The sequence below is a fragment of the Schistocerca serialis genome, chromosome 3 (assembly GCF_023864345.2).
Source record: "Schistocerca serialis cubense isolate TAMUIC-IGC-003099 chromosome 3, iqSchSeri2.2, whole genome shotgun sequence".
Taxonomy (NCBI): domain Eukaryota; kingdom Metazoa; phylum Arthropoda; class Insecta; order Orthoptera; family Acrididae; genus Schistocerca; species Schistocerca serialis.
Genome location: NC_064640.1, coordinates 338,179,186 through 338,202,409, shown reverse-complemented (window position 1 = coordinate 338,202,409; position 23,224 = coordinate 338,179,186). Strand labels below are relative to the sequence as shown.

General features: G+C 39.7%; 1 protein-coding gene across 2 annotated transcripts in view; it reads left to right on the top strand.

Moving 5' to 3' along the window:
- LOC126470144 (ERI1 exoribonuclease 3-like) overlaps nt 1–23,224 on the top strand; it is a 112,495-nt gene that overhangs the window by 75,847 nt on the left and 13,424 nt on the right. For both annotated transcript variants that reach the window (XM_050097759.1, XM_050097758.1), the window contains 2 exons: nt 22,417–22,513; nt 22,948–23,133. In XM_050097759.1, coding sequence (XP_049953716.1) covers nt 22,417–22,513; nt 22,948–23,012 — 162 coding nt within the window. In that variant the 3' untranslated portion in view covers nt 23,013–23,133. The remainder of the gene's footprint in view (nt 1–22,416; nt 22,514–22,947; nt 23,134–23,224) is intronic.

Here is a 23,224-nt window from a genome sequence, read left to right as displayed (position 1 = left end):
ACAGTTTTGATCCATGTGCAGTGTTCTGCATAGTGATTATTAATATTATTTACAGAAGTGAGCGAAGATGCTGGATCTTGTCCTTGTAGTAACTCACCATCAATTTTTGTGACACTTCTGCAACACATTACTCGATTATGTATTGATTTCATTTATAATCTACAAGCTGGCTGCTCTCGGAGAAGGAAGTGGTTGTCTCATCATCCATAGTGCTCCAAGCTGATCACAATCTTCTGCCCTCAACATCCTCCAAGCAGGGGCCTAATAAAAGTGTGTAATCAGTACCTATAAAAGGGGTGAGCATGAAAAAGCAGTGTATTCAGTGACATGTGAATATCCATACTGTAGTCATCCAATATTTGAGAATGAGAGCACATGTAGACTTGGAACAACGTCCACACGTAATTTCAAACCTCTATGAAACTTATTCTCCGGACGAGCCCCACAAAATGATGAAAGCAAAAAAGGTTATTGCTTACTACTGCCACATGATGCATGACATTTTAATTTATTACTTCTTTACTGCTAACTCTGTTTGCAACATATTTCATAGGCAGTATCAACATATGCTGCTGAATCTACATACCAAGCAGGGTAGTGCAGTGGTTAGCACACTGGACTCTTTCAGGAGGACAATGGTTCAAACCCATCCTGATTTAGGTTTTCCGTGATTTCTGTAAATCGCTTAAGGCAAATGTCAGGAAGGTTCCTTCGAAAGGGCACGCTTGCTTTTGTTCTCCAGCCTTCCCTAAACTGAGCTTGTGCTATGCCTCTAATAACCTCACTGTCAATGGAATGTTGAACACTAATCACCTCCTACTCCTCCTCCTCCTCCTCCTGAATTTACATAGAAAAATAAATCATGGTGCAACATGTAGTTCAGGAGATATGACATCATAAACTCGTGAGATCTGTGAAAACCTGGCACATTATGCATGATGTCTTAATTTATCACGTCTTTACTACTAATTCGATTCTCAACACATTTCACATGCAGTATCTGAATATACCAGTGAATGTACCTGCAAAATTATATTATTGTACAGCACATAGTTCAAGAGATACGACTTCATAGAAATTGTGCTGCACGAATGTGAAACTGCAGGGTGAAATTTGCTGCAGATACAAGTGAAATATGTATACAAATTTGTGTGGAATATGTTAAATATATTTCACATATGCATACGCTTACAAAGCCACAGGTAAAAAGCTCATTCTAAACCCCTAGAACGATCTCAATCAAACTGGGTTCACAAATTGGTTACTGACGGGGAAGAAATATTGTGGGGATAAGAACTGCTAGCATCCTATTGGGGTGATTGTGATAACATGAAGTGAGAAGGGGAGGGAGGAGATGGACAGACAGTAAGGGGAAAGGAGTAGATGATTACAGATACAGTATGAGATGGACTGAGAGAGAGGGAATGGCAAATGGGCAGAGACAAGGAGGAATATATAGGCAGAGAGAGGGGAGAGGAGGAGATGATCAGAGAGGGGGAGGAGGAAAAGGACAGAGAAAGGGACAAGGAGGAGGGGAGAGGGAGAGGGGAAGAACTTGACAAATGGAGGGGGGAGGAGGAAATAGAGTAAGGGAAGTGGAAATGGACAGAAGGGGAAGGAGTAGATGGACAGAGGGGGAGGAACAGGTTAACAGACAGAGGGGAAGGAGGAGATGGACAGGCTGGGGGTGGGGGTGGAGAACAGAGAAGGGGTGAAGGAGCTGTGCAGATAGAGTGGAAAGAGAAGATAGACTAATGAAAGATTGGAATAAATACACATCTGGACAATGCCAGGTACTCAGTTAATATTATATAAACTATAAATGCGAACATTTTTAGGTTAGGCTTTACTGTGACTGTTACTGACATTAAATGAAACAACACGTTCACTGTTACCAGTCACCGTTTTATTTATTTCCACGACACGTTTCGAAGGTTTAAACCTCCATCATCGGGTGGATTTACATTAGTAAGTATTACATTTGTGTGTGTGTTGTGTTACGATTTTTGGATGAACTTGTGGCACAGAGTTAGCAGTAAAGAAGTAATAAATTAAAATGTCATGCATCATGTGGCAGTAGTAAGCAATAACCTTTTTTGCTTTCATCATTTTGTGGGGCTCGTCCGGAGAATAAGTTTCATAGAGGTTTGAAATTATGTGTGAACATTGTTCCAAGTCTACATGTGCTCTCATTCTCAAATATCGGATGACTACAGTATGGATATTCACATGTCACTGAATACACTGCTTTTTCACACTCACCCCTTTTATAGGTACTGATTACACAAGTTCCTCCAAAAATCGTAACACAACACACACACAAATGTAATACTTACTAATGTAAATCCACCCGATGATGGAGGTTTAAACCTTCGAAACGCGTCGTGGAAATAAATAAAACGGTGACTGGTAACTGTGAACTTGTTGTTTCATTTAATTATATAAACTAATTAAAAGCAAACGCACATTATGTAATCAAACAATGGAAGTAGGATTGTTGGGAACAATACACTGATTCAATGGGTACAGATACCGCTGCAAAACAGAATTTTAGATTGAAGAGTACTTCATACCAATTCCTTTGACATAGCGAAATTACCGGCCACATACTAAGTCAAAATTTCAGCTTCAAACAATTTTCAGCCACATCGAATCTTTATGTATTGCAATATTCTACATTTTAACACCTGACACATGTAGATCGATAACATCCCTATCACAGAATGGAAATTCAGCATTGCAGTAGCACAATGTGAAGCTGCTCTTTAGGCCTGGATTCCTTACACAATCAAATGCTTCACTAACTTGGTGACTCAAATGATCAAAGTATCTTGATGATGGTTAACAAGATCAAGCAGGAGGACTTTTTCCCCACCTATTGGATGAGAAGTATGATTTTATCAGTATTGAAACCTAGCAAAGAAAACCACAGTATAGGCAGCTACAGACCAATCAGTTTAACAGCAACCCTGTTGTGGATTTCAAAGGTTATGCAAGTTGTGACATGGTCGCAAACTGAACAGTGACCCGAATATAGAATAACCAGTTCTCTCCAATGCGACGTTCTGGAGTTGGTGCTAACAGAGGGCGCTGATTATGAGTGGTAGTCTGTTTTCATTCATTAGGCTTCTTTAGCTATTTATTTTGTAATTTTCTGTATTATTCTGTGCACTCTGAAAGCTGTATACTATTTACTTCGTTATCTGTAATACCGCCATTTGTGCATATGTCAGTTACTGTCTCTTAACATTTTCCTTTTTAGCGATCTAACTTTTATCATTCCATGTAGGCTTTCACGGCCGGCATCTTTATCAGTAAATTCTTCCGGGCTAAGTTGCCGTGGTCGATCTGTAGAACTTCTTCTCCCTGACGTTTCATTCTCAACTACGGAGAACATCTTCCGAGGTGAGTCGACGACTGGCTGCTAGGAGCCGGGGCCGCCGCTTATATAGAGATCGTAGGGGGTGCCACCATACGTCACATGGCGTCGATGTGCAGCTATCTCTGGCTATCGTCTGTTCTCTCGATTGCAGGCAATCGATTGTCACGTGATTGATGCAACGTCGACCGCCATATCTTATCCAATTTTAATCCTTCTTCTTTACGATTAAAATTGTATTGATGTTTGTGGATTTCAATTGCCTCTCTATACATACGTGTATAATAGTGCGACGTCCTCGCTAGCACGCTTGTTTCACCAAATTTTATTTTGTGATCTCCATCCTTAAAAACATGTTCCGCTACTGCCGATTTGTCGATATGTCCCAAGCGACAGTTTCTTTTGTGCTCCGTCAACCGTGTATTGATGCTTCTTTTTGTAGTTCCTATGTAAACCCTGCCACAACTACACGGAATTTTATACACCCCGGGGGTGGCTAGGGGGTGACGAGCATCTTTTGTTGATCTTAGGCATTCACTAATTTTCTTAGTAGGTCTAAAAATGGTCTCTACCTGAAACTTGGCTAGTACTTTTCCAAAGCAATCCGTGATATTATGGATGAACGGAAGAAATACTTTTCCAGCTGATGGTTGTTGCTGTCTCCTATTTTTAGGCATTTTTCTATTTGGGTGAAGTGCTCGGTTAATCTCATTTTTCGTATAACCATTTTTCGCAAAGGCCATTCGTAAATGATTAGTTCTTCTTGTAAGTAGCCTGGTTCACAAATATTATTGGCCCTATACACTAGTGTTTTTATGACCCCCCTATGTCTTCCACTTTTTTTTTTTTTTTTTTTTTTTTTACTTCGATGGATAATGTATGAAAATGCAGTGGTCGAAACTCGGGGCGGAGGAAAAAAAGGCTTGTCTTCCACCTCCTCTCTCTTTTTTTTTTTTTTTTTTTTTTTGCTGATGCAGAGGTTTTGGTGCCAGTATTTATCTTTGTGCCTGCAAACATGCCTGTGTAGCGCTATGTGCCTGCAAACATGCCTGTGTAGCGCTACATATATTCGATGACAAAAGTTAGTTGTGGCGGCACCTACCAACATTTTTCAGAACTTCCGCTTACTTTGCACTCTATTCTAAGCCGCAGGCGGTTTTTTGGATTACAAAAACTGGAAAAAAAGTGTGGCTTAGATTCGAGTAAATGCAGTAACCTATCAGGCTTGGTAACAACATTAAACACGAATAATACTAATGCACTTTGGTGGCTGTTTTATACATCACAGAGAATTGAAATTCATTTATATACCCACTGATGGTGTGTACGTGTATGAAGTCATAGTGACATCAGACCATATCTTCTGGATGACACAGTTTTTTGGTCAGGCAGTGTATATATTTTATTGTTTATGGCAGTTACTATACAGTGTTTTAGTAAGATATAGAGGCTGATCATAATTAAAGTTCCAGTTTATAAACAATAACAAAATAATGCTGCACAGAACGATATCAAATTTGAACAGAATATTATCAAAGAAGGAGGAAATTTTATGGAAACAGAATAAATGAAAATTTTCCCACTAGATGGTACTGTAAACGTCATAACATAAATGGGTTTGGCTACAAATGACAGATGAATCACAGTATGATGAGTATGGTGCAAGTAGCACATTAAACCAACAGTGCGTTATGCATGACTGCATAAGTTTATCTTTCAACAGTTGTGGCATTGTCAGTAAGATAAGTCCATCCACCATGGCAAGGCTGTACCACATAGGGTAGGAAAACTTGGTTTTTAATTGTCATGAGGCCAAGAACTGCTTAAAAATCAGTGAAATCAGTGTTTGGTATGAGACTGGCACATGACATGTTCAGTATGCTGTCCACTGTTTTCTGCCACTAGTTGAAATTGAGAAATAGCACATTCCACGACAGAGTGGAATGTCTCAGGGGTCACATTCGGAATGTGATGCACAATGTGTGCCTTCAGTTCAGCTACATTGTAATCGGAGCACTGAATTCATTATCTTTCAGATAACCCCACAGTCAGAAGTCACTGACACTGGACTCGCATTCGGCAGGACGACGGTTCAATCCCGCATCCGGCCATCCTGATTTAGGTTTTCCGTGATTTCCCTAAATCGCTCCAGGCAAATGCCAGGATGGTTCCTTTGAAAGGGCACAGCCGACTTCCTTCCCCATCCTTCCCTAATCCGATGAGACCGATGACCTCGCTGTCTGGTCTCCTTCCTCCTCCCCCCCCCCCCCCCCCCAAAAAAAACAACAACAACATCAGAAGTCACTCAGATTAATATCAGGTGATCTGAATGCCCAGGCTGTGGGGAAATGATGGCTGATTATTCTCACATTTCCAAAATGCCTTTGCAACAACTGCTTCACTGGCTGTGTCAGTGTGGGGAGGAGTGCTATCTTGCATAAAAATGACCCTACCCATGGAAGCTCTTGAACGGTTGGAATAGTGTTTGTGCACAGAAGTCTCTCATAGCATTTGACAGTGACAGTACAGATAACAGGACCCATCACCTCGAAAAAATATGTCCCTATGATGAACTACACCATGAACGTGCACCACACAGTTACCTTTGCAGAATGAAGTGATACCTGTTAATGTGACAGTGGATTTTTTGTTTCCCATATTCTACAGTTTTGTGTATTGGCATGTCAATGGAGATAAAAATGGGCTTTGTATGTCCTAAGAATTCCATGGCCATTCATTGTCCACTTCCATATGAGCAAGAAATTCTAGAGTAACATTTGTCTTACGGGCAGGTCAGCATGAAGCAACTCCTGATCGTGGGTAATTTTGTATGGCTAGCAATGCAGGATGTTTCGTAAATTGTTATGCATTAGGCATGTCCAAAGTTAGGGCAATTTTCCATACACTACATGTCTGCACACCATTGCTCGACCCCTCCTGTAATGCTGTGGCCACGCTTCTACTGTTGATTCAGTTGTTTTCCTCCCTCTGCCACATTGCACTTAAAAATAGCCTGTCTTTTGAATTTCATTATCATTTTCTCCAGTTCCTTGGCAGACAATGGACCAATGCCTTTTTTTTCATAACATTAACTGTCAGGAACTTCTGCAGAGCTCATGTGGTCACTGTTCTTGTGAAAAGCTTTGCCGGCAGTGTGCTAATCATCATTGAGACAGTCATGCTGTGGTTTGCAGACACAAACAGAGGAACAGCTGTGCACCCCACTTCTTTTATTTTGCATATTCTGCTGCTTACAGTACCATGTACTGGTAAAATTTTCATAATTTTTTTTTCTTTCCATGAAGTTTCCTACTTCTTCCATAATATTTCATTCAAACTTGGTGTCGTTCTTAGCAGCATTTTGGAACTGTAACTTTAATTGTAATCACCTTGTATTTTAAATAACAGGTTTTATTTGTTCATATAAATCATTAATAGTACATAAATTGAAAATAAAACTTCCAGGGAGATTAAAACTGTGCACCGGACTGAGACTCGAACTCAGGACCTTTAACTTTCACAGTCAAGTTCTCTACTGACTTGAGCTACCCAAGGATGACTCACAACCTGTCCTCATAGCCTTACTGCTGCCAGTACCTCACCTTCTTCCTTCCAAACTTCACAGAAGCTCTCCTGCGAAACGTGCAAGACTACCACATGTGGAAGAAAGGATATTGCAGAGACATAGCTTAGCCGCAGTTGGGGGATGTTTCCAAAATGAAGTTTTCACTCTGCAGTGGAGTGTGCACTGATATGAAACATCCTGGCATATTAAAAGTGTGTGCTGGGCCGGGACTTGAACTCTGGTCCTTTGGCTTTCACGGGCAAGTAGAGCACTTTACTGCGAAAGGCAAAGGTCCTGAATTTGAGTCTTGGCCAGACACCCAGTTTTAACCCACCAGGAAGTGTCATATCAGCGCACAAGCCTCTGTGGAGTGAGAATGTACATAAATTACAGATTAGAAATAAAAGAAAAAAGGGCTATAATTAAGAATTGGGAAACTGACCCTTTCCAAAATGTGCTTATTACTTAATTTTACTTCATATTTCCTTGTTTTGAGCAAAGAAAATTCTTTGTTTGTGCCATTGAAGTCAAATTTAGCATATGTGTCCTATTCTGTCAACAAGATGGCTAAATTTGACAGTCTACTTGCACCAATATTTGACCTTAAATACTTTTTTGGCATCCTTAATTTTCTGAAACTCCATTCTCAAGATGCTACAGTCACTTCCATTGTCATAATTGTTATCAAAGCTATTTTGATGTTAGCATAAGCATTTCTGAACAAATACTTCAGAAAATCTTAAAATTTACAAATGGGAAGTTGTGTGAATGTTCGTGTTCAGACATTTCACTTGGAACTTGAAAGCAGCTATTAATATCTCTGCTGCATTTGGCATCAAAATCAGCTGCACATTTTTCAAGATAATATACAGAGCTTTTTTCTTTTAAAGTGTTTTCTTGATAGGAAATTAACATCAGACAAATGGTGTGATACATGTGCGACCCGTTTTTCATTTCACTTATTATTCTATCAGTTACACTGAAGCACTCTGACTCAGTCTTCCACCTGTCCTCAGTCAGCAAAAATCAGAAGCCTTTGGCCAGATAACATATTTGTTTTAGCACTTGCTCACTGACCTTAAACATGCTACAACATCGTAGCAAACGCCATTGCTGAACATGAGCGAGTTTTTAGGCAGCAACAGTCGAAACCTACGACATGATTGCTACATACACCATGTTAACAGTAGACATCTGTTGGTAGTAGTGTTTACTATATAATGCTACTTGGATGAAATGACACTGTTGCAACAGTGTGCACTTACAGTCATAAGGAAAGGCCTCTCGTAGATATAAAATAACAACATGATACTTTTCCATCCCTTGGTGCCTGTGCACTTGGCGGGTTGACAAGTTCTAGTAAAATATTATCAGTCATTGACGTTAACTCAATCAGACTATGGAATGGACACTTGCAGGCGAACAGCGCCTTCAGTTTTAGGCCTGCTAGACTCCGTGCATTTCCATGGAGGTCACCTTGCTACTGGAGTTTTCTGCACGAACCCTGTCAGTAGTCTCCTTTGAGTGTTCATCTCCAACAACACTCAATTATGTAGTTTAAGATTTTTACTGTGGGTCAGACCATCCCTCTTATGTGACTTTTCCAGAACCCTAACATCAGTTGTTTTTATGAACCATTTGAAAACGTGGAGAACAACAACAGTTACACTAGAAGGCATGGTTTGGGAGCTCATTTTCTCCATAATAATTTGGTCACACAACCCACAAATGGAGTTTTCTCACTGATGTATTCCTCGATTTGTGCAAATGGATGTCCCTTGTGGTATAAAGGATCACATAGACCCTAATGTTCATCACCATAGGTTCTGTTCAGCCCTTCATGTCTATGCCACCTTTAGTACAACCCTGCCGTCTCCAAGAACAATGAAGAAGTTGGATACGGATATATCAACAAAAAAATTTATGAACAGCCCAAAGTATGCAGTATCTACAAGGCAGAATTAAAGCAAAGGCACAGAGCTCTCAACCTGACAGAAATATTCTCTTGCACAGACTTTCTCAGAAGTTCGAAGATGATTGACAATTACTCATGGACTCAGCCATTGATCTCCACCATCATGATCTCCACAAACCAGAATCTCCATGTCATTCCTCTGGATGCTGACCTAAATAGGCATCTCAGTCAGTGATCGTGCTGTTACATTAGTTAATGGAATCCCCAAAATAAATGTGCTGGCAGTGCAAATTTCAGAATCTGACTTACAGTTGCTGTATCTTACAGTAGTGGGAAGCCAACAAACTCCAAAGGATAAAAGTCTCCATCAAGAAGGGGGGGGGGGGGGGGGGGGGGGCATGCCACTTCGCCTCTCTCGAAGAGAAACTGCGCCTTTGTAGCATCCGTACTGATCATACGTGCCACACATACATCTACGTACTACAACAAGAGAACCCTCCCCCGTACACCTCCAGAGTGACCCTGACAGTCTGCATGTCCTAGTGGCATGTCCAGACCCACTCGACCTACGCCATAATTTACATTTCAGCTAGTGATTACCATGTATTCGTGCTGATGATGTAATGAAAGCATATTGTTTATTAACCTCCATGTGGGAAAACGTATATTACTACTTAAGTTAAAGCACTCATTTTAGTAGTCAACTTATGGGGTAAAGTTGGGGAGGAACACCTCGCACCACTTTTATTGTCCCAGGGATATTCTCCCCTGGCTGCACCCCTACCCAGACATAAAATCCGAATCTTAACTCCCTACACTTAAAAAATATTTGTATGTTATTTGTCCTTATCATCTATAATACGTTGAATGACTTATTCATTTTTAGTGTATCCTCTACTGGGATAGGTGTCATGTAGGCAGAAATGGAGGGGGAGTTGTGAGGTTATAACTTCTGCCTTGTTTCAATGGAAACTTGATCCACACACTTCCAACTGCAGGTCTACCTGTAGTTTTCAGATATGCTTCTATTGGTAAAAGACATGGTATTTGCAAATTTTTGTCTGATAAATTTATTTTCATCTATCATTCATCACCTTCCAGTTTAGTAAGTAAATTATTAAGTAAGTATCCATATTGGCTTGTAAAGTGACAGCCTTGAAAACTGAGCCCAAGTGGAGTGAGCTGCTAAGTCTCTGTATTATCATCAGGAGTGCCCGAGGAAAGTCTGATAGGACCACTGTTATTCTCTATACACATAAATGATCTGGTGGATGAGAAACAGCAATCTGCAGCTGCCTACTGATGATGCTGTGGTGTATGGGAAGATGGTGTTGAGTGACTGTAGGTGGATACAAGATGACTTAGACAAAATTTCTAGTTGGTGTGATGAATGGCAGCTAGCTCTAAATGCAGAAAAATATAAGCTAGTGCAGATGAGTAGGAAAAACAATCCCGTAATGTTCGAATAAAGCATTAGTAGTGTGTTGCTTGACACAGTCACATCGATTAAATATTGAGTCATAACATTGCAAAGCGATATGAAATGGGATGAGCATGTAAGGATTGTAGTAGGGAATGCAAATGATTGACTTTGGTTAATTGGGAAAATTTTAGGAAAGTGTGGCTCATTTGTAAAGGGGACTGCGTATAGAAGACTAGTGCAACCCAGTCTCGAGTACTGCTACAGTGTTTGGGATCACCACCAAGCTGAATTAAAGGAAGACACTGAAGCAATTCAAAGCCGGGTTTGTAGATTTGTTACTGGTAGGTTCGATCAACACACAAGTATTATGGAGATGTTTTGAGAATCCATAGTGTGTGTGTGTGTGTGTGTGTGTGTGTGTGTGTGTGTGTGTGTGTGTGTGTGTGTGTGTGTGTGTGTGTGTTTCGAAGAACAAGCTTGAGAAAATTTAGAAAACAGGTATTTGAAGCTGTCTGCAGAACAATTCTACTGCCAGCAATGTACATTTCACATAAGGACTACAAAGATAAGAGAAATTTGGGCTCATATGGAGGCACATAGACAGTCGTCTTTCCCTTGCTCTGTTTGCCAGTGGAAGAGGAGAGGAAATGACTAGTAATGGTTCAACGTACCCTCCGCCACACATCATATGGTGGCTTGCAGAGTATGCATGTAGATGTAGATTATGACTATTGGTGATGCACAAACACTGTACTTTTGAATACTTCAAGTGATCTAGTTTCTGTTTTGCATCGGCAAAACTGGGAGAAGCTGATGGTTTCAGTGTGATGTGAGCCTCATAATTGATAGTTACTTGAGACCAGACGAGACAAAAACAAATCCTTAAATTGATGACATATGTCTTTCATGGCTTAGATTGATACATGTATAGGTAAGAAAGCGATTAATTTGTCAATTGTAAATAGGAAATGTTTGAAGGCCATATAAATTCTCAACTTTGGGAACTGTGAGGCATTTTGGTAAATAACTTTGATGCTGAATGTGCCTTTAATTGGTAACTGATGATCACCTTTTGCACATAATCATATTTTTGAGCAAGCAAGAGAGCAGATTCAAAGAGAACATATGTTCGCCACTTGTCCAATGAAATGGAAGCACCTGGTCTATTATTGGCTTAACGTTCTTATTATTTATTAGTGAATCAATCAGTAATTCATGTGGAGATCTGATACCAGGAATCAGCTGAGGGGTAATAGTGTGTACATAATATGAATCAGGAGAAGAGTGCCCTCGCAAGAAATGGCAGACCCAACCGAGGTGGCTTAAGTGATGATTTATTAGTCGCGGGTTATAGCGTAGTGGCACAACAATGCAGAGTGGAGCTGTGTGTCTGGCCGTTGCCACAGTGCTGCTTTGTGCCTGGGTATAGTGGGGTAGGGAACAGTGCAACCACCGGGCAGGCTCACTTGACTGCATGGACTGCAAACATGCGTGCCAGCCGATCTGTAGTCTTTCTCAAATGATTTAAAAGAAACTATTCAGTGAAAAAATTTGATTCTCATACATCTCATAGGTTAACTCGCCAGCTTAATGATGAACTGCCTATCATTTTGTTAATGGTCATAGTTATTGTGATATTTCAAAATTAAGTAACTTACTGCAAGAATTTCAAAAAGTTTGCATTGAAAAATAGCACTTGCTATGAATTTGCATTTGGTGCATGTTAGGTCATACGTTCCTGCATATGAAATGTGGCTGACATACTGAATTATACTTTAAGCTTAGAATAATATCACTGTCTGTCACCAGTCTTGAGAAAATAGATTGTATGTTAAGCACTTCATCCTGAACTCAAGTGTGAGCAAAAAAGCCAGAATGAAATATTTGTAACATTCCTCATATCTCACAAACAGTTTGAGATATCAAAACAAGATTTTAGGAAATGATAGTACTCAAAGAGGAGAATATTTTGTCATATGATTAATAGGCCAAACTTTCATATCTAACTGGTATTCAAGCTACTACAGATTTTTCCAGTGAAATAACATTATTTTTAAGGCTCATCATTTTTAAGGGTTGTCAATAGCTGATGAAATGAGAATTGTTACAGGTTCCTAGAAACCAGTAGTAGTTTTTGAGACGTCGCTGTGACATTCACAATAGGAAATACAACCATTGTAAGTATTGTGTAGTCAACTACCAGACTGTTGTGGGGTTGCCTCCAGCCACTCTACACGTGAGTGCCTTTTTCTAAATACTGTAAATAATTTATGTAACATGAACAACTTTCCATCTGCAGTTGGTGATGTTCACAGAAGAGGAACAAATAGCATTAAGAGTAAATGATGCATTGGTGACAGATGTGTATAGTGTTGCAGAACTTTTTAACAAACATTTTATAACTGTTACTGAAAAGATGGGGTTGTCAGGTTCGGTAGATGCTGCTATGGATTACCTTAGACCAGACATTTCAAGTAACTTCCATAATATGAATTTGACCCTCACTACCCCAACAGAAATAATGTCCATCATAAAATCTTTAAAATCAAAAACATCTAGTGGGTATGATGAAATATCAACAAAGTTAATTAAAGAATGTGATTCTGAGCTAAGTAACATATTAAGCTATCTGTGTAACCAGTCGTTTATCAGTGGAATATTTCCCGAATGGCTGAAATATGCTGAAGTTAAGCCACTGTTTAAGAAGGGAGATAAAGAAATAGCATCAAATTTCCGTCCAATTTCACTGTTGCCAGCATTCTCAAAAATTTTCGAAAAAGTAATGTACAGTCGTCTTTATAACCATCTTATCTCAAATAACATACTGTCAAAGTCACAGTTTGGATTTCTAAAAGGTTCTGATATTGAGAAGGCTATCTACACTTACAGTGAAAATGTACTTAATTCATTAGACAAAAAATTGCAGGCAACTGGTATATTTTGTGATCTGTCAAAGGCATTTGACTGTGTAAATCACAATATCCTTTTAAGTAAACTAGAATATTATAGTGTAACAGGAAATGCTGCAAAATGGTTCAAATCTTATATCTCTGGGAGGAAACAAAGGGTGTTATTAGGAAAGAGACATGTATCAAGCTATCAGGCATCATCCAACTGGGAACTAATTACATGTGGGGTCCCACAAGGTTCCATTTTGGGGCCCTTACTTTTTCTTGTGTATATCAATGACCTTTCATCAGTAACATTACCAGATGCCAAGTTTGTTTTGTTTGCTGATGATACAAACATTGCAATAAATAGCAAATCAAGTGTAGTCTTAGAAAGATCAGCCAATAAAATATTTGTAGACATTAATCACTGGTTCCTAGCCAATTCTTTGTCACTAAACTTTGAAAAAACACACTACATGCAGTTCAGAACTTGTAAGGGGTGTCCCAAGAGTATATGTCTAACATATGATGACAAGAAGATAGAAGAAGTGGACGGTGTTAAATTCTTGGGATTACAGCTTGATAATAAATTCAACTGGGAGGAGCACACCACAGAACTGCTGAAGCGTCTTAACAAATCTCTGTTTGCAATGCGAATTTTGTCAGACATAGGGGATATAAAAATGAAAAAGCTGGCATACTATGCTTACTTTCATTCCATAATGTCATATGGGATTATTTTCTGGGGTAATTCATCAAGCCAAGCTAAAGTTTTCCGGGCACAAAAACGTGCAGTAAGAATTATATGTGGTGTGAACTCAAGAACATCCTGCAGAAGCCTGTTTAGGGAACTAGGGATACTAACTACAGCTTCCCAATATATTTATTCCTTAATGAAATTTGTCATTAAAAATATATCACTTTTTCAAACCAACAGCTCAATTCATGGAATCAATACTAGAAATAAGAATAATCTTCACAAGGATTTAAAGTCACTTAGTCTTGTACAAAAAGGTGTGCATTATTCAGGAACACACATTTTCAATAACTTGCCAGCAGCCATAAAAAGCTTAACAACCAATGAAATTCAGTTTAAGAGAAGCCTAAAGGATTTATTGGTGGCCAACTCCTTCTACTCCATTGATGAATTTCTGAGGAAAACCAACTGATTTGTATATAAGTACAACATAACTTCTGCACAATTTCGGTGCAGTAATGTGTTCACTGAAAATTTGTGTGTGTGTGTGTGTGTGTGTGTGTGTGTGTGTGTGTGTGTGTGTGTGTGTAAGTATAATCTAACTTCTGCACCATTTCAGTGCAGTAATGTGTTCATTGTAAATAAGTATTACAGTAGTTGTATTACATGTTTCTTACCTTATAAATAAATATAAAACTTTTTTATTTTAAATTCAGTGCAATAGTATTTGTAAAATGACTCTTACTGTTCATTAAAAAATGACGATCATTCCACTTGGGACCTGTGGAATGGTACATTAGCTTATTTGTTTTAGTTTAAATATTTGTCATGTATTGTTGTTTTTCTGACATGTTCCACATCCTGGAGGACCTCCTCACTACGGATCAATTGGAATGAAAGTAAATCTAATCTAATCTAAAAAACAGAAAACAAATTGGTCTAAAATGCCCAGAAAATGCCGGTACATTGTTTTACGGCTACAAAAATTTTCATTTAATCATACCACTAGCAGTTGCAGATCATCAGGGGAAATTCGTTAGAGACGATGTTGAGGGTTTGGGAAGGAAAGGGAAGGCGGTAGATTTTATTCTTCTAGTATTTTTCGCTTGATGCAAGAAGGGAAGCTTAATATACTGCCAGACACTCCACTACTAAATACATCAGTTGAATTGCCTTTTGTATTCATTGGAGAGGAGGCATATGCATTGGGGCATGTTAGCAAATATTACAGTCAATGTGTTTTAGATCCATGGAATGAATATTTTAATGAACAGTTTTCTGGACCATGATGATTAATAGAATGTGCTTTTGGAATAATGAGCACAAAGTGGTGCATATTTTGGAAGCCAATAGAAACTTTAGCAGAATTTGTTGATGATGATGTGAAATGTACATGTTCTCCACAACACTGTCATTGACCTACAACGATCTCTAAGTATCGATGAGCAACATACAGTAGACATTGAGCATTCTGTGCAAGACATACATCAGACAGGACGAAACTTTAACAGACCTTCAAATGAAGCTGTGCAAATGAGACAGTTTCGAAAACATTTTCTCACTTAGTAAAACATGATTTTTATGTGTTTCTCAGCTGTGCTACTTCAACTTTATTATCGCCTCTCATTTTAAGACAATGGGAGAGTAAGAAATTAATGAAATGTGTTCTGTACTTACAGTCTGTAATAGTGCTGCCACCTCATCACAAAACTTGTCTAGAATGAATCAGTTGAGTTGATAGTTGTTTTTGTGGTCCCATAAAGGACAGTTTCGCTCATAGCTTCAGCTGATACCATTTCCTCTATGCAAGGGGGCTCGGGTTCAGTTCGCTGCAGTGGACTGGGTGTTGTGTATCCTTCATCACCATTTTCATCATCATTGACATGCAAGTCACTGAAGTGGTGTCAACTAATAAAAAGACTTGAAATACAGCAGCCAAAACCCGAAGGGGGTATCCCATTCAATAAATGCCATATGATCATTTAATTTTATTTCAACACTACAACAAAAGAAACACAAGTGCCAGCAACAATACAGACTCTGCTACCCGCAGCAGAGTCACTCGAAATGCTCTGGTCGCTGTCTGTTTAAAACAAACGTGTTTGATTCTCTCAGCACCACTCTGTGCCATTCTGCTCCGCGCCCCATCACTTGCAGCATCACACACTCTGAACAGCACTGGTTTGTTTCACCATTGCTGCTCTGCTTGCCACGCCATGCTGCTCTGGTCGTGCTGCACTGCTCCAATATAACTGCAGCATTACTTGTAGGTGGAGCCGGCCGCTGTGGCCGAGTGGTTCTAGGCACTTCAGCCCAGAACCACACTGCTGCTATGGTCGTAGGTTCAAATCCTGCCTCGGGCATGGATGTGTGTGATGTCCTTAGGTTAGGTTAGGTTTAAGTAGTTCTAAGTGTAGGAGACTGATGACCTCAGATGTTAAGTCCCATAGTGCTTCGATCCATCTGAACCATTTGAACTTGTAGGTGGCAGTTGGATATGTTGTTGATGTGGATACTACTTGAAGCACTCAAGACATAAAGGTTATTATTTGCTTCTCATGAAATAATTTTTATTTTTGACTACAACTAGAAAAAGGGGCGAAGGATTAACTGGAGGTTCACCTATTCTGTTTATCAGACAAGCTGGTTTTCATTCATTGGAGAACTGCATCTCTATACTAGAAGAGAGGGCAGGTGTGATGCAACACAACAACTGAGTGCAGTTGATTGATCTGTAAGTTTAACCTATCATTGACATATCTTAGTACATTTGGAGTCATTGTCCTGCTCTCAGTAATTTTCACACCACCTTCTAATATTGGGTTTGCTAAAAGTAATAGTTCCAAGTGCATGACTTCCTCTGGGGCAAAACATGTGGCCAAATCATGAATAAGAGAATATAAATATGTCTGCTTGAAATCGTGTTTCAACAGATAAAACTTACACTTTGTACTCAAGCCTTTTATGTGTGGTATCCGTCCATGATAGGTTTGGTTGGGCAGTGTTCGACATTGTTCATGTGAAGCCTGCTTCACAGGCTGATACCACTGGAGGTAAGTTGCACTGCAGTTTGTAGTCCTCTTACAAGTTCTGATCTGCATATAGTGCGTCTTCTCAAAGTTTAATGACAGTGAATTAGCTTTAAACCACTTATTAATGTCAGTGAAAATTTGATTAGCAGCTATTTCTAAATCTATACTTGACTTGCTACTTATTACAATATTTGTATCATCTGCAAACACAAGAAACTTAGCATCTGGTAATGTAACAGATGAGAGGCCATTAATGTACTGCAAGAAACAGCAGTTGACCCAAGATGGAATCTTTAGAAACACCACATGTAATTAATTCTCAGTCAGATGATGACCGACTGCTTACTGCACAGGTATTTCGCAGTGACGCACATTGTTTTGTGTTAGAGAGATAAGACTCAAACCATTTCACAGCATTGCCGGTGACACCAAATATTCTAATTTACTTAAGAGAATGCTGTGGTTCACACAGTCAAAAGCTTTTGACAGGTCACAGGAAATGCCAGAAGCCTCTCATTTATTATCTAATGAATTAAGTACATTCTCACTGTAAGTGTAGATAACTTTCCCTATATCAGAATCCTTAAGAAATCCAAACTGGGACTTGGGCAATATATTATTTGGAGTCAGATGCTTAAGGAAACACTTGAACACAACCTTTTCAAATATTTTTGAGAAAGCTGGCAAAAGTGAAATTGGTCAATAGTTTGAAGGTATCTCTTTATCCCCTTCTTGTAAAGAGGCTTAACTTCAGCTAATTTTTGCCAGTCTGGAAATGTTCTGCTGATAATGGATTGATTACATGAATAACTTAAGATAGAACTCAACTCACATGAGCACTCTTTAACTTCGTTGATATGTTATCAACTAGAATACTTAGATTTTAAGGATTTTATGATGGATGCTACTTCTTTGGGAGGTGTGAGTGTTATTTCCATTTTACTGTCTTTATGTGTGTGTGTGTGTGTGAGGTTTACGGGCGCTAAACAGCATCGTCATCAGCACCCAAACGCATAAAAACAGGAACACATGCAGTGAAGGGACTAAGACGAACAGCGAACAAGGAGAATGGCTAAAAGACACAGGCCTGACACAGTTACAAACCTCACAGACAGAGGCAAAACAAGAGGAGAAGGAACACACTAAAAAGGAAGGGAGACAAGGAAAAGAGAACAGAAACCGAAGGGAAACAAGGAGGTAATCGTGACTGGCTGACCTCTTACCTAAAACCTGGGTGAGCCAGTCACCCAGCAGCACATTAAAACCCTCTCCCTAAAATCCGAGGCAACAAAATGGACAGGACACAAAACCGTAAGACCTTAACTACAGTCATTGCGTCATCTTGTAAAATAGAGGGCAAATCCGGTGGCAAAGAAACCACTGCCCTCTGGTCAGAGAATAAAAGACAGTCAAGTAAAATGTGGCAGACAGTAATCTGGACGCCACAAGCACTGCAGATTGGGGGGTCCTCCCGCCGGAGTAAAAAGCCATGCGTTAAGGGACTGTGCCCGATGCGGAGGCGAGTGAGGAGAACCTCATCCCGCCTGCATGACTGGTAGGACGTACGCCACGGCTGCGTGGTGGCCTTGACCAGACGCAGCTTATTTTCACCGACTGCCAGCCACCCCTCTTCCCACTGACGCAGAAAGCGAAAACGCAAAAGGGAGGTAACAGCATGGAGGGGGACGGCACATGCAACAACGTGAGGGAGGGAACCTGCATCTTTGGCAGCCACATCCACCAGTTCGTTTCCCCTAATACCCACGTGCCCCGGCACCCAGCAGAAGGAAACCTCCTTCCCCTGCCGTTGCAGGTGGAGTAGGGCATCGTGGATGTTCTGGACGACCGTATCCGCTGGGTACAAGTGTTGCATGGTCTGAAGGGCACTCAGGGAGTCAGAACAGATGAGGAAATTAAGACTGGGAACACATCTCATCTGCTCCAGTGCCCGCAAGATCGCAAACAATTCGGCATCAAAGATGGTAAACGCCGCAGGAAGCCGTAACTTGACGACACGATCAGGGAAAACAACAGCACAACCAACAGAGTCCCCCTGTTTAGAGCCATCCGTAAATACTGGTACATGGTCTACTGACTTTATTTTTAAAGATTTGTCTGAGATACTCCATTGCACTGTTCACCGAACCTGATAACCCCAAGCTGTCAGCAACAGAAATGAAGTACTTGTTTAAGAGGTTTACAATTCTACATGCACTTGTTACCAAAATCTAATTTATTTTTAGAGCTATCTGTTCCTCTTCCTTTTTGGCCCCACCTGTCTCTGTCTTCACTATATCCCATAAAGTTTTTATTTTGTTGCCTGATGTAATTATCTTTTCCTCATAATAAAGCTGCTTCGATTTCTGGATTACTTGCTTCAATATTTTGCTGCATTCTTTGTAATGCATTACAATTCTAACATGAGAGTTGTTCCTAGATAGTAATACAGTCTCCCTTTTGTCCCACAGGATATCTTTACTCCTTGTGTAATACACAGTTTATTTTTGACTTCTGTGTGATGTAAGCTACCTTTAGGGGAAATCAGTTTTCAAAAGTGAGGTAACTTTATTAATGACTGCTTTGTATTTTCCATTTCAGTCAGAAGTATTGTAACCATCTATCCAGTTCATGTCTTTGAGCAATTTCCCGAATTTCTCAATTTTTGACTTATTTATTACCCTCCTGTACGCAGATTTAATAGATTTTTTATCCTGACAAGTTTCAACATTTAACAGAAGATGCTGCATGTCATGATCAGATATCCCATTTACTATTGGTTGTGTGATACAACTTTTTTCCCTAGATCTGTCTACAAAGGTGTTATCAGTAGCAGTCTCAGAGCATTCACATATCCTAGAAGCAAAGTTCACAGTAGGAACTAACATACTATTATAAAAGACTTATTATGAAATACTACTTCAATTGCACAAGCTTCTAAATGCTTCTCTGAGCTAAATTTATTAATATCAATAGTCTTGAAATGAAAACATTTTCTTACAAATGTGGCATCTCCTCCTTTCTCCATATTTTCTCTACAGAATTAAGAAGCTAACTTGAATCCTGTAACATTTAACATATCTATACAAGTGGTCACATGTTCAGAGAGGCAGATTATATCAACTGGTTTGCTCAACTCTAATTCTTCAACACAAATAAGTAACTCATTAAGCGTATCTCTTGGTCCTTGGATATTCTGATGCAATAACAATAATTGATTTTGTACACTGGATGACCCTAATTTTCCTGCCAGTTTTTGAGTATCTCTAGTTTCAACCAGAGGTTGCCTGCATGGATTCTGTACATTAAAATTTGTTTTCTGGCTGCCTGTTTTATCAATGTGAATGTCATTTTCAGCTGGTCTCTGAACATGTTTTGTTTCTGTCCTCCCTACCCTAAAAAACTGCTGATCTGTCACTTGTAATCACTGATAACTTGTGGCAGTGCCCCCCCCCCCCCCCCTCCCCAAGATATTTGCTATTAGCCCAGACAGTTTTCCCTTCCCTTTCCTGTTGAGGTGGAGGCTATGCCTAGTATAATCCCACCTGCTGATTGAGTCAACAGGAACCACACTGATATGAGACCCCATATCTGATCCAAGCAGCCATTCCATCTCTAAATTAAGTCTCCTAATAGAAGAGTTTAAATGAGGTGGGTCATGGCGGCCTCAGAACAGACACAAGCCCAACACCAGTATGTCTTGTTGCTGAAGCTATCTTTACCAGGTCACTCTCAGTTGAATAATTAGGGTTCTTATCTATGCTCTGGCCCACCCCACCCACTATTATCACGGTGTCTTCCTTTATGAAGTCTTTGCAAAGTGAGCCTACATCCTCTATAGCCTGACCCAGACTTGCACTAGGTTTAAAAAAACTTGTAACCTGACCCTAGTTCATCCTGCAACAGTTGTGAACTACCTAACAACAAAACTGTCTTCTTCTTCACAGCATTTCCTGGCTTCTTACTTTTCAAACACTTTTTGAAAGTTTGTTTTGTCCTATCCTACTCCTACATCTATTTGTGGCTCATAGTTTCCAATTGTGACAACAGATCAAACCTTTTTTCCACATTCACAACCACACTGTCTGAGAACATCCTATTCCTCTTTCTTCTATAACCTGTTGTCACTTCCCACCTCTCTTTTCCCTTCTCCACCCGTAACCTTTCCAGCTCTTGTTTTGCTTTATCTAGTTCCATCTGAAGGGCAGCAATCTTCCCCTCCTGTTCCACTCTCTTCCTGTGTCTACAGCAAAACCTACACAACCAAGATTGGCGATTGAAAGAGGCAATCACCATCCCCAAATTGCTCTTCAACAGTGGGAAGCAAGAAGATGCTTAAACCATCAGAAACATCAATGTAGGCACTGGCACTGGCACTACACACGCTGGCAGATGACGTTCACTGGGCATTCGCAGTACCCACACCCTGCCATCGGATCACCTCATCGTGTACCAGGATTAGTCACTGCACACAACGTTTTTCCACTGTTCAATCGTCCAATGTTTATGCTCCTTACACTGAGCGAGGCATCGTTTGGCATTTACCGGTGTGATGTGTGGCTTATGAGCAGCCACTCAACCATGAAATCCAAGTTGTCTCACCTCCCGCCTCACTGTCATAGTACTTGCAGTGGATCCTGATGCAGTTTGGAATTCCTGTGTGGTGGTCTGGATAGATGTCTGCCTATTACACATTCTGACCCTCTTCAACTGTCAGCGGTCTCTGTCAGTCAGCAGACGAGGTCAGACTGTACGCTTTTGTGCTGTACGTGTCCCTTCACGTTTCCACTTGACTGTCACATCAGAAACTGTGGACCTTGGTATGTTTAGGAGTGTGGAAATCTTGTGTACAAACGTATGACACAAGTGACACCCAATCACCTGACCACATTTGAAGTCCATGAGTTCTGCAGAGCGCCCAGTTCTGCTCTCTCACAATGTCTGATGACTACTGAGGTTGCTGATGTGGCGTACATGGCAGAAAGGTGGCAGAACAATGCACGTAATATGAAAAATGTATGTATTTGGGGGTGTTGGGATACTTTTGATCACATAGTGTACTTCAGGTAAGTGCTGAGCAGGTATTTTGCTTAAAGTCTCTGCCAGTCTTTCTTCCTCTTTGTCCTTAGTTAATATTTATAGTGAGCAAACATGTTATGTCTAAGTTGTTAGATTGCTGAGCAGCATGATCTGTAATGTAACATCCACCACAACAGTCACAAGTAAATATGAAGGAACCTGCTAAAGATTTAGCAACTCTCTTGATCTGAGAGAAATTGTTTCAAGAGTTTATTTATAAGCTAGTATCATACACAGTTCTTAACATCTGTTGTGGAGCTTTAAAATATGCATACTTGATTGATCTCACAGCTGATCTACAGCAAAAAAAAAAAAAAAAATGCTATTCACTGTGAAACAGATCTTTTTGTGTTGGTGCTGTTACTGTTGGGCATTGTGCTCTGGTAGATTCACAAAGTGCATACAAAAATAATTTTATATGTTTATTTCATTCATCAGTGCATCGCCAGGGCAACTGGCCATTACCCATCCAGCTTAAAAAGTGCTGTGGAAAGATTTGGAATAAAATTTTCTGGCCGCCAGCATTCTGGTATAGGTATGATACTTAATAATATGTTTTATTTAATAATTTGGTTGTTTTGAAAGTAAAATAGTACTTACAGGTTAATTCTTAGTGTTGTAAATACAGAAGTGGGAACTATTAATAATGCTAGTTATTAAGAATGGGTTTTACTTTATTGTGTGACTTAAACTGTATTTTCGCACAGTCCCACCATGATAACTTTCGACAAAATAACAGTATTACTTAGTTTTTTCTTTATGTTGCTCACTTAAGATCCAGATTTTTGTGTTATCTGATTTATCTTGTCTCTGGTTAGCCGTAAAATTATTCTTTTTGAAGTCCTTATTACACCTCTGTTTTCAGTTATTACGCAATGCTTTCATTTTATAATGTGTAGTGTGACCTTTTTCTTTGTTACTATTCTTGTTAAGAAGCTATAATTTGTAACAGTGTCATTTATTTTACAGATGACTGCTACAACATGGTTTCAATTATGAAACTCCTGGCAGAGAAAGGATATGTTTTCAATTAGCTCCAGTACATAAACTGTGATGTGGCAGGAACAGAAGTGTTTTCTTTTGCCATGAGTATGGTGCCAAATAATGAACTGAAGATTATACACACGGAATTGGCAAAATAATTACGTTGAAGAGGTACAGTTTATTTTGTTTTTAATACACATTATATAGTGTTATAATGTATGTAGTTAAGCAGCTTACAACATGAAACTTGCACCATTATGAA